This window comes from Talpa occidentalis, unplaced genomic scaffold, assembly GCF_014898055.3.
Source record: "Talpa occidentalis isolate TD23 unplaced genomic scaffold, MPIMG_talOcc4v2.1 talOcc4.11, whole genome shotgun sequence".
Lineage (NCBI taxonomy): Eukaryota > Metazoa > Chordata > Mammalia > Eulipotyphla > Talpidae > Talpa > Talpa occidentalis.
The window spans coordinates 25,479,717-25,497,323 of NW_023601104.1; the positions used below are offsets into that span (position 1 = coordinate 25,479,717).

Sequence of the window (17,607 nt, forward strand, 5' to 3'; positions counted from 1 at the left end):
TAACCCCTTGCACCACCAGGGAGGCCCAAGATATGTAAATAATTTCTTACCTCAAGGGGCTTACAGTTTATCTATGCAATAAATTCATAAGCAGACTGATAGCAATACAAGATCACATATTGTGTAAATAACCGTGATGCTGGCTACAATTTGAAGAAGGAATGATCTTAAGGAGCTATTTGGGCCTCATAGGATTCTGATAAATGGCAAGAAAGGAAATGGAGGTTCAGTCATGGAAAATTACCTGACCTAGGCCAAGTATGCTAAACTGTAGTCTGTTGTCAATAGCTTCTGAGAGAGTTTCTGAGCAAGAGTGACAGGCGAAAAGTTATTACCAGCAAGATGATTCTGGCAATGCTGTTTCAGAGAATTACACAGGAAAGGGAACGAAGATCACTGAAGAAACTCTTGTGATGGTCCCAGTGTAAGACAATGCAGATTCAAAGTAGCTGATGGCTAAGAAAGGGAAAGGAGAGTGTCCACAGACATACTCAGCGGACTTTGGGGCTGGTAGGAAACTGGAAGGGAGGAGAATTATAGACAAGATACTGATGTCTCCAGCCTAAAGGCCTAGGGAACTTCTATAAGAAAAACCAGCTGGGAGAAGCAAAGCACACTTTACCCAGCCCTACGTGGTGTGTTCTGGAGTCTGGGCTTCTTCTCAATGGCCTTCTCTATCTTTATGCCATTGCTATTCCCCACTCGGGGTCTCTCTCTTCCTTTTCAAGTCAGAAAATTTGCTCTCATCTGCTTTAGGCATAGAGGATATAGGATATGATAGACTAGTTTACAACAAGGTATTATTAACTGATAAACAAGCTGCATTTTATCAGAATGCAGTGCCTCAGAGGATCAGTAATGGTAAAAAGCTTGGCATCAACAACAGCCACAAGGGAGACATTCTGGGTGGAGAACTTCCTAAAGTGAGCTGTAGACAACCTCTCCCATGCATCTACTTCAGGGCAGCTGACTCCAGAATAGCCTGAAAGAAAACTTTCCCCCCATTCCCACTCCTGAACATTGTCCTGTAATTTTTGCTTGTGCAGGATAATTAGAGATGATTGATTGGCTGCATCCCTGTCCTTGGAAGATGATGTCCTGAGGACAACCATTAGACTTCCTTTGGGGAAGTATTTGGGGTCAAGTTACCTTGCCTGGACCACAGTGTTCCTGGGCACTAGTGCCTCTTGCTGTCACCTGGGGATCTTGTTAAAATGAAGATTCAGAATCAGTAGGTCTGGGGTAAGGTCTGAAGTCCTTCACATATAACAACATCCCTAGGTGATGCCTGCAGACCCAAAACTTGAATAGGTTTGTGTCTAGGAATAGAAGGTTCCTTTCCAAAGCAGACCTTAGGTTCAGGTCACCCTGAATTTAAGTCCCTCCTCTGATACTTTCCAGATGGGTGACCTTCAGCAGGTTACCTAACTCATGTATTAGGTCTTCTGTCTGTAAACCAAGAAAAATCACACCCACCTTAAATACTGGACAATACAGGTGGGTTCTCAGTAAGTGTTAATTCCAATAGCACATTCTCTTTTCAAAGGTGTGGAAAGCTAATAAATTCATAGAAGCATACTTTCTTCTCCCCTCCAGAGCCCCTTCTCCACTCCCCACAAAGGCTAAGGTCTGTAGGGGGAACTACTGAGAATATAAAACACAGAACACCCTCAAAAACTGGAGAAAGCACTAAAAACTCTTATCATACAACCCTGCATATCTACAAGCAGGTCCAAAAATAGCATAATCCTGTATTTATCTGGGTGATTTATAACCTTAAGATCTACTACTTGATTTCCCAGCTCTGAAATTCCCAAACTCCAGCTTGCAGGGAAAGGAAGTGTTTTTTTTTTAACCATTATACCTAAATTTAACCATCAGTATATTTAAGCTTCTGCAGCCTTTGTATTTCTTTCAAAATTCACATTCCACCCCGCATTGAGAATTACTGTCCTTTATGCATTATAAAGCTATTTGATCTAAAATGTCTCATTAACAATGAACTTATAAAAATGCATTTCCACATGAACCAGAATTCTTTGTCATAGGTGAAGAAACAAACCTCTACATTTCTAAATTTTTGAAAGCAAACTACAGCTCTCTATATATACAGCTTTTGTCAGAATAAATGTCAACGTGCCTTCATATGCATTAATCTTTAAATTCCCCAAACTAAAGTATGTTAGCCAAGTAAACATTACTGCATAAACTTCAGGCCCCAAATTTTTGCTTGGCTAGTGCACATAATTTATTTTTTAATTCTCTCACTTTCTTACTTTCTCCATCCCATAACCAGAAAAACAAAACAAAAACACCTCTTTAGAGAAACCTATCACTATGGGCTGAATACTTCTAAAAAAAAAACAAAAAAAAAAACAACAAAGAACAAACATTAAGAACCATTCAAAATCAAAGGAAATGCCAAGACACTAAGAAGTTCTGCTCTCAATGCAAATGAAGCTACTGGAATTTGTGTGGAGCAGAATAAATAAAACAATTAATCCATTAGCATGTCTCCTTTCAGACTATCTGGCCCTCAGAGAAGAGCAAAACCAGATCCCCCTGAGGCAGGTGGGTGGTTTAGTAGACCTAAGGGAAAGCAGAAGCAATAAATTCTCCTTGTCAGAAAATTTTAATTCTGAAGGTCCAAGTAGCTTTAGGAAAAACTTTATCTGATAATCTGATAGTGACCTTTTATATCACCAAAGCACCCCAGCCACTCTCCCCTGACAGTGAGGAGCCCTAGGGCAGGGTCACAGGTCACAGCAGAGGTCTTGGGATGGCCTCTGCACAGAACTAGCTAGAACTGGATGCCACCTCCTTGCCAGGTGGGTGCCTGATTTGAAACAGCACCCCTTGGCATTGGGGACTCTGGTGAATTATGGTTTCATTTCTGCACTACCAATCCTTGAGGGGACCAGCTGGGACTGGCTGCATGGCCTCAGGCCATGACCTAGCCTCAGGTATCAGCAGAAGGAAGGCTGGATGAGAAAGAGTCAGCCCACACAGCTCCCCTCTGCCATCTTGACCTTCTGCAGGGGCTGAGCTGGACATGCTAATATCCTGTTCTATTAAAAGAAACTTAAAAGGAAACCCTAGTGGTTTTATCTGAGGGCTATTTTTATCTTTGAAAAATATTTCCAGTCTACAATTAGTTAATTGTCTACTTTAATCTGCCAGCTCTCATCAATCACTCTTTCAGTGAAGACAGCCCTCTCCCCCTGAGCTGTACTGGAAGGTTTTTGGCCTCTAGGCCTTTTTGGCTTAGGGAGATTATTTGGTTCAATTGAGCAAGGTCACAGATTCTACCACATACCAGACATTGCACTTCATGATCAACATACAAAAAAAGAAGTGTGACCCATGTCCCCTTTAGTTTATAACCTAGCCAGACAGCACAATAAACAAATATTTAATGAATTATCATTCTAAAACCTGCTGGCCATGGGCAAGAGTGCCCCTAATTACTATGCCTCTCTAAACAACTCCATTCCTGGTCTACCAGTCACTCAAAATCCTCACTCAAAACACTTTAACTGGTACATATTTTCCAGAACTCACAAGTCACCTAGACTTCCCTCCTGGTCATTTTGGAGGCCATTTCTCTGACCTCCTGGAGAGCTTAGAACAGCTCATCCCATACACCTGGAGCTGAGCATGGAAACATATTGCAAAAAAGCTCCAGATGTGCAAATCTGCCCTGTGCAAGCAAGCCAATAAAAGATTTCATAAGGACAGTTTGTATTTGCCTGTATTTGGACTACACATGAAATTCAAACATTGAATTCAACCTTCCTTCCCCACTGCATTCAATTAACAAGCACAGTACTTCAAAATCCCATTTCAATACTTACAATTCCTTCCTCCATCTATTAACTGTGCCCATTTCTTAAACATCCATCCTTATGAAAATCACTGGCAACATAACAATAAAACAGATTCTGTTTTCTGGGAGAACAATCTTTCTTTACAGATTCCAAAACATCGCTGGTGAGGGAGGGGGTTGGTATTTGCCCAGATTTCTGCTCTACGAATAAAGAAAGCCCTGAAGATGGGCAGACAGCATCCTCCTGCCTTGTACCAATGAGCAACTCAACTTTCAGGTGCTCTTTTATGCATCTTTATCTGTCACTATACCTTGTCTGTCACCATTTGGCAAGCTGAATGAAGTGAGGGGTGACACCTACATCAGACAACTTCATCATTCCCACTAAGGCCCTGGTGACATCTGAATCACCGGCGCTTTTTCACAGATTCATTCTCCCCTGGTTCATTCCATTAGCAAAGTAACTCAGAGCAGTGGTTTACTGGAGTGGATTTTAAGAGTACTTCACGGTGTTGGCAGAGGTGCTGGCAGTTCTGTGCTTTCCTTTAGTGCCTTGTGATCAAAACCTAGGAGGTAGTTTTAAAGAACATATACTCACACCCATGAGAAGGGAGTGCAAGCATTTTTCCCCTAGTAAGTTTAAAACCAGTATACTACCTACCTAGTGTTACAAGCCACAAAATGAGGGAGGGGATGGAATACAAAGATGAACAAGAGAGGGCTCCACCCGAAAATTAATTCATCTGAAGGGAAAATAAATGCTCATCAACAATCATGAGAGCTTTGCAGATAATAAGCTGAAAGGAGGGGATTCAAGAGGTGGGTGACTTCTAACCGTGAGACTCAAGAAGATAGAATTGGCGTCAGATAATGAGATCATGGGATGTCAAAGGTGAGACCATCCAGGTGTGTAAAGGGCACAGCAAGTGTTTGAACTTGGCCAGACCACCTTGGTGAGAGACAGCAAAAAGTTGGGCTGAAGCTGGAGGGTAGAATCTACTGGACTTGGCAGATGGTGTAAGCTTCTAAGTCATTACATCTTTTATTGAGAGTACTGAAATACACCTTTGCCAACTGACACAAACACAAGTGTAAATAGGAAGACTTTTATTCATAACCCTAAAGAGGTCAGTGCCCTATTGTCTCTGGAGAGAGCAGCAGACTACTCTTAACACACTGGCTCCAGGACACATGGAAGGAGCGAGCATGCCCCTTCTTTGGAAGTCTTCACCAGGTGTCTGCACTGGAGAGCAGGTGCAAAGTATGTGTCCTGCCTTCTACAGCCCCCCTCTTTCACACCTCCCACACCTAGAACTGTCAAGAGGCCTTGTGAGGAAAGATAAGCAGTTGGATAGCTGGAGGGTGTGGTTGGGGCTTGGTGGCAGGGATGAGAAAGAGCCACAAGGAAAAAGCTACCTTGGTTTTTTTCTACACCCAAACCCTATTCCTAATAATAGAATTAGAGCACACAAATCTGTGCCCATGCAGTTACTGGAGTCCCGCCAGTAACTTCTGATTCTGTGTCCTCAATTAAAATGAAGAAATTATTAATCTTATAATAACAGTAAATCCTCACCAGGGAATTAATGAGCTTTCAATTACTTACAAAAAGTCAAAATCTTATGTCCTTGATTTATTTTTGAAGGCTGTAGTGTACGTACTTATTTCTCCTTGTGATCGCAGGATAATGAGAAAACATCATATAAGACCAACACTATACCTATCTTTATGCTTTATTACTACTACTCTGAAAAATTAATACCCACTATTACCTCATGGTAACATATTGGTTTAGTGTTTCTAGAAATCTTACAAAAATTATTTTGATTTTCAAACACTTCCTGTAAAAGTCCAGATTCAGAACCTGGACTATGGGTCAAAAGACTTGCATTATAGAGACTTCTTTTAACTTGCCAGGTGATATTGGTCAAGCTATTTAAATTCTCTGGACCTTAGAAGGTGATTTGGGGAGCCATGGACCACTTTCAGGAATGTAAATCTTGCCAGGAAAACAGGCACACATAACAAAGACACAATTTCAACATAAAATTCCATAGGCTTCACTCCACCCCTAGTAGTTGCTATAATATTTCTCATCTTGACATTTTATGCTTAGAGTTATCTGGTCATTTTAAAGAGAGAAATTCTACTTGTTCAGTCATCACCATAACACAGGTCTGTATGAGATGGAATATAGAAACTAATAGTCATATCTGGTCCTATTAATCATACTTAAAGGCAGTTCCTGAATAGAGCTTGTGTTATAGAGCAACCCCGATATTAAAAGGGTTCCTGGCTGTGGGTCCTCACCTGCGCGCTTTAAAGGGACTTATGAATACTCTACTACAGACACACGCAAAAGGGTTAATAAAAGGTTTATTTACAAGAGAAAAAGAAATAAGGAAAATATACAACTCAGGGAGAAAATAGGGAAATAAAGTCTTTAATGCGTCCTACCTGATCCGACGACCTGGAAACCCAAAGTCACTCTCAGAGCTGGCTGGACGCTGCGAGCTGGCGGAGAGCCAAAATGGGGGATCCCCAAAGCCCACGTGTCTGCCTTTTGTATCCACCTGGCTGCTTAACCCCACCCTCAGGTCCCAGTCACCTTCCCTTTGGTGGTGATGGGATTTGGAGTTCCCAGTGTCTTTGGCTTTGACCTGGGGTGGGGGTGGAGTCCACAAAGCCTATATGGAATTTGCTTTGGGACATCCTTTTCCCCCTAACAATTGGACGGTAGGATGGGGAAGCCTAGACTAGGACACCAAGATATCACTGCCAGAAACCCCTATGGATGAGAACGGGCAAAGTTTTAAAAAACGACACCCGGTAACTAAAGATGCCTACATTATTCTGTTAAAACAAAACTCCTGCTTGTTAAAAGTGAAAATGAAATTATTTGTTTTGGTTCTGAGACACACTCCTTCCTTCAACCCAAAGAGTAGTTAGTACTGAGGAAGAGTTGCTTTACCTAAAAGTCATTGTAATATAGAGATAGAATAAAATGGTATTATTATCATTTCTAACACAGACATAAGATGTAATACAGAAAGAATGTGCTTCAAAATAAATGAGAATTGAGAAAAGTATGTGTCAACAAATTGGACAACCTCAAAAAACAAATTCCTAGAAACATACAACCTACAAGACCAAATCAAGAAATAGAAAATCTGAACACACCTGTAAAGAAATTGAAGCAGTAATCAAAAACCTCTCAACAAAGAAAATTCAGTGCCAGATAGCTTCACTGGTGAAGCTTCTTCTTTAAAAGAAGAATTATACTCAAACTCTCCCAAAAATAGAAGGGTATTCTGCCCAAATTCATTTTACAAGGCAGATCACCCGGATATGAAAAATCATACAAGGAAGCAACAAGAAAATCACAGCCAAGATCCCAGATGACCATAGATGCAAATATCCAACAAAATATGGTCAAACTTAATTCAGCAATATATTAAGGGAATTATAGATCATGATCAAGTGGCACTTATTCCCAGGAGGCAAAGATGGCTCAACATCCACAAAGCAGTCAACATGATACACCATTTTAACAAAATATAAGAAATATGATTGGCCTTAAGTTGTCAAAGTTGGGGATTGAGTTTTCCCCCATCTGTATAGTTTTTAATTTTTTGTTTAAAAAAGAAAGTCAAATTTATAGTTTAGCTTTATGCCCAAAACTCAAAAGAAACATTAATCTTTCTCAATTCACATCTTATTGAGAACCCCACAGATAGCATAGTCTGTGTCTCATAGAATATGGACTTGACACAGAGTTATTTTGGGGACCATCCTACAGTCCAAAAGACAAGACTTTCAACCAAGGAAAACATGTATTTTTGTATATGTGAAGAATGTCTTCCTTTACATAGACAGTTCAATGCCAGCAAAAATCAGGTAAAAACTAGTACTGTCCCCTCCTGTTCCAAACAGTGATGTTCCACCCTTATGTCTAACAAACTATCTAGTCCAGTCTGGTTTAGCATGATTTATTGCTCTCCAAAGTGTAGAGTTAATATAAAATTGTTTATTGTTTTCACAAAGCGTCTTTTAACAGAAATTGATTTTTCTCGTTAGTTTTGACTCTACTGTTCTTTTTCAACAAAAATAGCAATTTAAAAATCATACTGAATTTCCATAATACAAAAGAATCACAGTTCCAAACCCTCCTACTTAGAAAACAACAGCAGACATACCGGGAAGGCGGGGGATGTCTTATTCTATTGTACACAGAAGTTCAGAGGGTCAGTGTAGAAAAACTGGAGTTGCCGCTGAATGTATTCCTGCCTCTATGTATTCACTTAATTAAAGTGCAAGAAAAGGTTGAAGTGGGGGTAGGGAACTGTCTCTGAGCCTAGGGATAGTTCTCGCTCACACCAATTCTGGTTGAGGCCATATGACTCGCTTTGGCCAAGGGGACAGCACAGAAGCATAATACAAGCAGAAATTTAAAAACTACGCACTTGGGTTTGTACTCTCTCTTACTGTTCTCAGGAACCTTGTGACCACTGCCATGTAAACAAGCTAGGAATGATAAATATTTACTATCAAAGCCACCAAGTTTGTCAGGGCTAGTTATATCAAGAACTCTTCTACACAATAGGTTAAGAAAAGGTGACTGCGAGATGCTAAGATATACTGAACACCCTGGGACATAACCTTTAGTGGCACTTTATGTAACACTCAAAGGAACTTACTATTGATTTGATTGTCAACTGTCATTAAATAACCTGACACGGGCCTCCCTGGTGGCACAGGGGTTAAAGTCTCAGCACTATCAAGCTATCGCTAGTCACTGTGGCATGAGTTTGATCCAGGCAGGGAGCTGACCCACATGGCACAGCAGACCTCTCCTATCTGCCCGCTGCTCCCTTAAGCAGTAGATCCACCTGTTCTGCTCCCCACTGTGTCTCTGGTGAATCCTCTCATCCCCCCACACCTCTGGCCTGCACCCCAGTTCTTGTATGCATAAATGAAATGAATCTTTCAAAATAAATAACCTGACAGATCCAAATATTGATCACACTCACTAACATTCACCTCAAGATAACGTGTGCTACAACTCTTAGAATATCATATGGGCTCCGAGGCTTAGCAGCCTCCTAGAAGTATATGCAGAATTGTGTGTTTGTGTTATCTTAATTGGAAAAAGACATTAAAACCACAGAAAATAATGCAAATATCTATGTACGTGCTTTTGATTTAATACATAAAGCAAATAGAGCATCACTGATAGTACCACAGGCAGTGGGCTCCAGTCTGCTCTTCCTCTTTTCCCCTTCAGCTACTTGAAATTGGCATCTTCCTAGTCTTTTAATTGATGTCTTCAAGAAAATATATGTACACATACATACACAGTATGTGTACGTATATACAAATATTTGTTCAAACCTATATATATACAAATTTATACAAATATATACAAATATCTGTTCAAACCTAATATTTGTTTTTTGCTTTTCTGTTTCCAAGGCATTTTCAGAAACCCCCAAATACTAGAAATCTCTGATAATCCAATTGAGAAAAGGGGAATTGCCATATTTTTCATACATAATTCTGCATTAGAGCATTTCCAAATCTTAGAGGAAGCTGTTTACACTCTAACTGAATGTATGTTTAAATAAAATAATTTCAGTAACAAAGGTCTGCATCTATTTGGGATGCTAAAAGCAACCCTATTTTTTGTTGTTACTACTGCTGAAATTTCCTTAGAATCAATGATGCTGCCAAAATCATTCTGTCAAAAGTAATATTCCACTAAATTGCTGTCAACATTGAAATCTGGTTATATGAATTAAACCAATAAAAATGTTTCCCAAGAAATAGGATTTATAAGCGGGGGAAGAGAGAGCACAAATTGTGTATTTGCCCCATCATTACAACTATATCAAAATGTGTTTGGATAGACTGGATGGAAACCCAGAGAGGAAAATAACTGTTAAGGTCGTGGTATTATGAATAAGCTCTTCTCAATGTATTCCTTATCATCTTTTAAAGTTGACACAGTAATGAATCAAAATAGACAACTTTCTATCTCTAAGACTTTCTCAAAGGGACACAGATGTAAAGCTACCTGGGTCATGGCTAGACCTTAAGGAAACAGACCAATCCACCACAATGGTCTACTGGAGAAAGTCTTACTAGGTTGAGATCAGACAACTTAGATCTGGCACCAGCTCAGCCAAAGTGTAGCTTTGAGACTTTGAAAGTCATTTAGACTCTCAAGATCTCTCTGTGAAGTGAGGCGAAAGGATTTAGGATAGAATTCTTAAGTTATTTTCTGGGCTTTCTCCAATGCCGGTATGGTTATGAAGTACCAACTGTTAACAAACACACCAGAAGAGACATATGTCCCCTTCAAAGCGGTTTTTAATACTTATTCCTAGAAAAGCCACCTCCTCTTTGGCCTCCAGAGCCTGTTCACCCCGATCCTGCACATCTTCACTGAGGCCATTATTTCCTCCTTTGTGGCAGAATGTATCCTGGGTAATAGCTGAGACGTGAGAAGTCTGGTGAGATGTGTGCTTAGGCTGGACACTGACATTTCAGGTGAAAAAGGGGGGGAAATAGTTTTTCTTAAATGACTGTTCAGAAGTGCTTGCAATGATGGTAATGACATTATTTCCATGGGGGCAAGTCAGATGGGAGGGCTGACTTCACTCAGATGTAGTGTACTTTCTATAGCTTGTTAAGATCACTGCTTTAGGAGTGACTCTTAAGAGTTCTACTTTCCCCAAGTGTGGCTGTCATAGGCAAAAGAGAACACTTCACTAGAATGACCCCAAACCTTTCATCTTTGCCAAAATGAATTCTGAAGTTGAAATTCAAAACACAATTTGTGTACCATCATTACAGAGTGTGCTTATAAGGGTGATAGGTTTATTTTTAATAACTTTGGCATTTAACCTTTAACCCCTCATTTGTTCTGTAAATGTTAAGTCCCAGCAGGGTAAAGAAATAGAAAATGAAAAGATCATCATTGAGGAACTCATTTGAATCATATTATTGATAAAAACATAAGTTGCCCGCATCCTCTGCAGCACCGCTTTGATCCCCAGCTGCTGGCGAGGGTCCCACATGGCGCACAGACCTCTCCTGCCATGCCCGCTGCTCCCCTCAGCAGTGTATTTCGTCAGTCTGCCTGTTCTGTTCCCGGCTCTGGCTCTGGTGAATTCTCTCACCCTCCCGCGCTTCTGACTGTACCCAGTGCTTAAAAAAAAAATACAAGTTGCCACATCTTTGTACAAATAATAGTAAGATGGGCCTCCCTGGTGGTGCAAGGGGTTAAGTCTCAGCACTATGAAGCTATCTGCAGCCACTGCAGCATGAGTGCCATCCCCAGCCAGGGAGTTAACCCACATGGTGCAGCAGACTTCTGTCTGCCAGCTGTTCCCCTCAGCAGTATATTTCAGTAGATCTGCCTGTTTTGCTCCCCACTCTGTCTCTGGTGAATCCTGTTACCTCTCCATACTTCTGACCCACACCCCAGCTCTTGTATGCATAAATAAATCTTTTCTTTTTTTTTAAATATTTATTTTTATTTATACAAGCACTGGGTACAGTCAGAAGCGCGGGAGGGTGAGAGAATTCACCAGAGCCAGAGCGGGGAACAGAGCAGGCAGAAGGACCGAAGTACACTGCTGAGGGGAGCAGCGGGCGGCAGGAGAGGTTTGCGAGCCATGTGGGACCCTCCTCCGGTGGCCGGGGAGCAGCCGGGGATTGAACCGGCGCTGCAGAGGATGCGGGCAGCTTCGCAACCCAGTGCTCAACCGCTGCGCCACTGGGGAGGCCCTAAATAAATCTTTTCTAAAAAAAAAAAAAAAAAAGTAAGATAGCTTAAAGTTGGAAAATCATGACTGTACATAATTTCTATATATCCCATTATGAAGTTATAATACCTTGCATTTGTGTAGAGGTTTGAAAATAGGTCTTTTTCAAGCTGATGAAAAAGAGCCTTTACAAGTTCTTACCAAATAAAGAAAGCCAATCCTTTCCTCATCAGGAAATGCAAAGTACTACATGTTCTCCCTTTCATTTGGTCACACATGATCACATGACACTAAGTATACAAGCAAAAAACTAAATTCCAAGTCATAGTCACCAAAATGTTGACTGTTGCTCATTATAGGGCCCCAAAAACAACAATCCCTGAAACAGATCTCGAATTCAAGAGATTCAGCTGAGAAAGGATAAATAAAAGAAGTCCAATGCAATATTGGGCTGGGAGGCAAGCAAGTTCACTGAAGGAGAAAATTTAAGAGTTAAGAGAATTTATAGCCTCACTACTCAGAGATCTACACTGGTATTTAGGTACTCTGAATAGTAGCAGCTGGATGCAGACTTCCTCTGCTTAACAGCTTAGAGATTCCATGGGCTGAAAGTACCAGGTAACTCCCTCTCTTAAGGGAAAGGTGAGGGTGTATCAGTGAAAATCTAGCACCACTCCTGTTTATGTGGCTAAAGGTTAGACAGGTCCTGGAAGGAAGTACTGTAATTCACAAGATGCCACTTTGAGAATTACAGCAGTGCTGCAAGCAGCTGACCTACAGGTGTTTGTTCAGCTTCTCCTCAATGACCAGAACACTTAAAAAAATTGGCTGATTGGACATAAAAACCTAATTTCCATTTTCTTCTTGAAAAATAAGAAAATTTGGTAATAGGCTTGATGTACCCATAGGCCAAGGGCCAAGTAATGCCACTGTCTCACTCTATCAAAAATTGCATCACGACCTTTCCAGATATTTGAGTTTACAAACATTGAAATGGCGAAAATCCCCAGGAAAACTGAAAGAAGTGGCTTTCAGTTTCTGGAACTGTCTGCTTCCTTCACTTCTCTATCCCTCTCCATTCACTGCCCCTCTGGGCTTCCCTCCTTGCCCTGGGCTAGTCGAATATTTCCCACTAGGCAGGCCAGCCCCCTCTGCCCCCTAGATAATGTTCTGGACGCCTGCTCTTGCCCTCACCCCTCTGTCTCTGTGAAAACTTTTGTGTACTTTGTATCCCCTTCCTTTCTGTTTTGGTTTTGTATTGTGCTGTTTGGGCCAGGACACTACTAGCAATCTGATAAACTAATCAACAGGAATAGACTCATTTACCTTCCCTGAAAACATCTGAAGTGGATTCCAGATTCTATATACCATGCACTTAGGAAACTTGCAGCCAGTTAGCCCTCTGATTTCCAAGTTCATAAATCCACTCCTATGTAATTATCTGTGTAATATCTGCAATTGACTTACAAGTAATATGCAAATAAGGAAAAAAAAGAATATCATTTGGAACATATTCTGAGGGGATGGCCAAATCATATTATTTAAGTATATCAGAATACCTAAGTCACAGAAATGAATGCATCCTAATTCTGGGCCCAAAATATAAATCAGAGCTATAGAAAGGAATTCCAGTCCATTAGACAATCCAAACTGGACTTGGCCACCAAAGGAAAACCTATTTTGTGGATGATAATAAAGTCAGATTCTATTAAGAAAACCTTAGGTATGTATTATTAAAACCAAAGGAAATTATATGCCCTCCTAACCAAGGTACACTAAAGTATAAAGATGTGCAGATTTTTTCCCCAGTTATTCATGTCTCCTAAGGAAAAAGATAAAAATTACTACTGCCTGCCAGTTAGTGTTCTTGGTTTTCCAAAGATGGAGAAAATGGGCCTCCCCTGGTGGCGCAGTGGTTGAGCGCTGGGGCTGCGAGGCTGCCCACAGCCTCTGCAGCAACGGTTCATTCGAGGGTCCCACACAGAAAAAAAAAAAAAAAAAGATGGAGAAAAGTACCCCAGAGTGTGTCTTCAGGAGGAAGATATTAGGTGAACTATACTGTACTTCGTATTCATGAGTCAGAAAATGGGAATCTTTCTCATGAGTCACAACTGAGTGAGTCTTAGTATGGCCTGGGGTACAGGTGGAGAGACTTCCTGATAAGCTGCCAACTTCTGAACAGATCTCATACCAGAGATGGGGGAGGGGGAGGGGAGGAATCCCAGTACAGGTGTTCTCCATAGAGTTCAGTCAAGGGTCTGATGAACTATGTTGTCCTGTTAACTCAGCCTCAGCCACTGAAGGCAATGCCCCTTCTCTTCCTGTTCTAAGCAGCAGAACGATGCAGCTGGGCTGACGAGGGCAATGTGGGCCACAAAATGCAGCCTTGGTTAGCTTGAAGGGGTCTTACATAAACATAGGTAACTGAGGTTCTCATTAATTAAAATGAGAAGGTGGGCCTCCCCGGTGGCGCAGTGGTTGAGCGCTGGGTTGCGAAGCTGCCCGCAGCCTCTGCAGTGCCGGTTCAATCCCCGGCCACTGGGCGAGGGTCCCACATGGCACACAGACCCCTCCTGCTGCCCGCTGCTCCCCTCAGCAGTGTACTTCAGTTCTTCTGCCTGTTCTGATGCCCACTCTGACTCTGGTGAATTCTCTCACCCTCCCACACTTCTGACTGTACCCAGTGCTTGTATAAATAAATAAATAAATCTTAAATAAAAAACAAAAGCCTTAATTATTTAAAAAAAAAATTAAAATGAGAAGGCAAGTTGCTCGAAGGCAACTTCACATATCTAATGGATAATGTTTGAAGTCAATGAAGAAATGATAATTTTCATTTTTGCCAAAAGGCTGTAGATCCAGCACATCTCTTATTTCAGGAGAGCCAGCTGTTTCAACTTTTCTGCAGGCAACTATGGCCTCAGCAACAGCATTAGACACTCTTGAGTCTCCCGGCGGCCCACAACATGGCCATCTGTTCCCCTGGCAGTGAACCCATCAATAGGTAAGTCACAGCCTGGCCTCCAATGACACACTAGGCAGCTCTGGAAACCACTCTTTCATAGGGCACGCCCCCCTGCTCCCATTTATGACCAGCCAGCGGCTACAGGGCTGAATTGAGCATGGAATTTTTGATTTCTCACAGGAAAAAAATAAAAGGCGTCCTAGACTACTTTTTAGTCTGTCCAGCATGAAAAATGAGCTTAGCTAAGAGAAGTTAACTTTCTTCAAATACCACTCAAATGTTTAAACTCAGTAAGATTCGTTAAGCTCTTCTTACAAATGCGTTGATTTTTTTTTTTCTTCAGAAATATCAAACCACAGAAAATAATTACAGCAATTTAAAATGCTAGGACTATCACATTGCCTAACTTCAAGTGGCCAATTAGGCAGTGGCCCAGTTAGGTAGCTCCACCCAAACACACTCAGCATAAGAAAATGGTTCTCTACAGAGGTTCCAAAAATAATGTGGGCAGATGACTTCTTAAACCCTAAAACTGAAAGAGGAAATTTACAGATAGAGCGTCCTTTTAGTGGCAAAGGTGACATAATTTGGGACTATTCAAAAAGGAAAACCTCTGGTCCAGGATGCCCTTTGAAGGTGTTTTGTTTGCTTGTATTGTTTTGACTAAACACAGCAGTGGAGCAAGGGTGGCTTTTTAAATTTTGTATCCTGGTTGGGATGGGCCTTTGCTCCGTTTTCCTCGGGCTGGCCATGTGGGATAAAGAATTCTAGATCAGGGCAGTAATAGTTATCGCCGCGACCTAGCTCCACTTTCACAGTCCTTAGAAGCCACCAAATCAAGCAGAGGAAGACCAGTGCATCCACCTAAGCAGGACTGGTGAAAGAAACAAGTGTGGAAACTATGAAGCCTTTTAATAGAACTTTTTTTCTGATGAGACTGCCAATGTCTTCAAAATAGAGTCCTTGCTTTCGTGCCTCGGCAAGAAAAGCACACCACACCAAAGCCCAAGGGATGCGGCTAAGGTTATTAGGGGCAGGGGTGCTGGGGCGGGGGCCTTGGGGTGGAGGAAAAGTCAGACAAGAGTCCCAGCAAAAGCCAGCCACTTCCACATATTCCCAAAATGCCAAAGGAAAAAGAACAAAAAACTTGACTTCCTCCCGTGCGAGCCGCTCAGTGTACACCTCGCACTTGGGGAGGGGTGGGGGTGGGGGTGTTTACTCGGCCTTTTCCTCGCAAAGACCCCACCAGCCCGCGCCAGGTCTAGGCCAGCGTGGCGCCAGGGCGCGCCGGGTCACTTTCGCTCCCTGCAGCCTGCACCGCCAGGTGCTCGCGCTACCTGGAGCCCCCGCCGGCCTTTGTGCGGCCAGCACCGCCCCCGCCTGCATGCGGGTTCCAGACGGGACAGCTGCGGGCGCTGGCCAGGAGGCCGACCCGCCCCGGGAGCGAGCCGGAGCCCGCGGGCGCTGGTGCCCTCCGGCGGGGAGGGGAGCGGCGGGCAGGGGAGGGGCGCGGCGAGCCGGCTCCCGCGCCAACCCGCCGGCCATCCTCCCCCGGCCCCGAGGACCAGCGGGGCACAGGCGGCTGCCCCCACCTTCCCAGCAGGAGGAGAAGCGTCCCCTCCCGGGCCGTGCCCCTGAACCCAGACGTACCCACACTCCGGCTTGCGACAGCTGGCAGCCATAGCAACCCAAACCACAGAAAGTTTCGCGAAGCCGAAAGCGACTTGAAAAAGTTTTCCTTGGCCCCTCACGCCCTCTCCCCCAGCCGGGGCGTGCGGAAAGGAAAGCAGAGCTCGCGACGTGCCGAACCCCGCGTCCACCTTCTCCACTCCCGGCCTCCCCAGCGTGCCCAAGGTGGGTGCCCCGCGCGCGGCTTCCTGCCCCATCCCCGGCTCGGGCGCCCTGGCGCCCGGGACTCACCATGGTGACTCGCGCCGGGTCGCGCCTCCGCGGGGTCGGGCTTGGGAGAGCCGGGGCTGGAACGCAGTCTCCGGGGCGCACTTCAAAAGTTGGTTCCCCTCGCCAAAAACAGGCTCTCGACACCCAAGCACTCACAGGAGCCAATGGGAACCCGGGGGGCACCCCATCCAGGCGGGATCGGCGGCGCTAGGTGAGGGCTAGAGGAGGCGACCTAGCAGGCGGGGCGCATACTGCGGCCGGCAGGGGTCCCCCCGGACCCGGCGCTCCCCCTGCGCTTGGAACAGTCAGAGGCTCGCCGCGTCTGCCCGGCTGCTCTGCTCCGCTCCTGTTTTCTTCGGCCACTTATTCCTCTGGCTGAGCCTCAGCTCGGGCCGGGCAATCTGTCCTTAAATGGAGAATTCAGCTCAGGCCTGACCAATCAGGGTTTGTTTTCCCAGCGTCCCTCCTCAGGGAAAGCCTAGTAGCCAACAAGCTTGGAGCTGCTGCGTTTCCAAAGACCTCTGGATCCTGTAGTCCTGCTCCCCGCCAGCCTGCAAAGAGCCGCTGACCCGCTCGCTCCCGGTGGCAAGACCTCTGCACTGGTAGGGAGAAAACCGCCAGGAGAGGGAGGTTAATCATTCACTTTTTTTTTTTAACTCTAAAGTTAGAGTAGGTGTAGTTTCCCAGCTGAGGAGGTATAGTTTTCCCGTAACTTTTTTTTTAAAAGAAGGAAATATTTTATCAGCATGAAAGATCAGAGTGGGGCGTTCCAGCAAGATGGCTGAATAGTAAAGACCCGGAGCTCACCTCCTTCCCGCATGTTTAACAAACCATACATAGAGAAACAACAATCCCTGAAAAAGTGCGGACAACAGGAGGATTAACATTTTCACAAGGAAAAGCGAAAGAAAATGTCAGAGAGGGTAAGAAAAGTTCTTACATAATTTTGCCTGGAACTCCACGGGAGTCCACAACCCAAGAGAGGGAGGGACTGCTGAGAAATTGGTTTTTGTTTGGCTGGTTGGTTATTTTTGGTGACTGAAGGCCTCGCAGCTACATGGGAGACCCTAGTACCTGGGGGTTGCATTAGAGAGGGAAGCATACACACCTGGTGTGGTAAATGAAGGGACCTTCCTCTGAAGAACAGT

The 17,607-nt window shown here is 43.6% G+C and overlaps 1 protein-coding gene and 1 pseudogene across 1 annotated transcript in view; both read right to left on the reverse strand.

Annotated features, from left to right (window-relative positions):
- The window catches only part of LOC119239501 (FGFR1 oncogene partner 2 homolog), a 37,173-nt pseudogene extending 20,727 nt beyond the window's left edge, over nucleotides 1–16,446 (reverse strand).
- The window catches only part of MYO1E (myosin IE), a 194,153-nt gene extending 177,310 nt beyond the window's left edge, over nucleotides 1–16,843 (reverse strand). Inside the window, exon 1 of the mRNA XM_037502590.2 lies at nucleotides 16,481–16,843. Coding sequence (XP_037358487.1) covers nucleotides 16,481–16,483 — 3 coding nt within the window. The 5' untranslated portion in view covers nucleotides 16,484–16,843. The remainder of the gene's footprint in view (nucleotides 1–16,480) is intronic.
- Nucleotides 16,844–17,607: the final 764 nt, after the last annotated feature.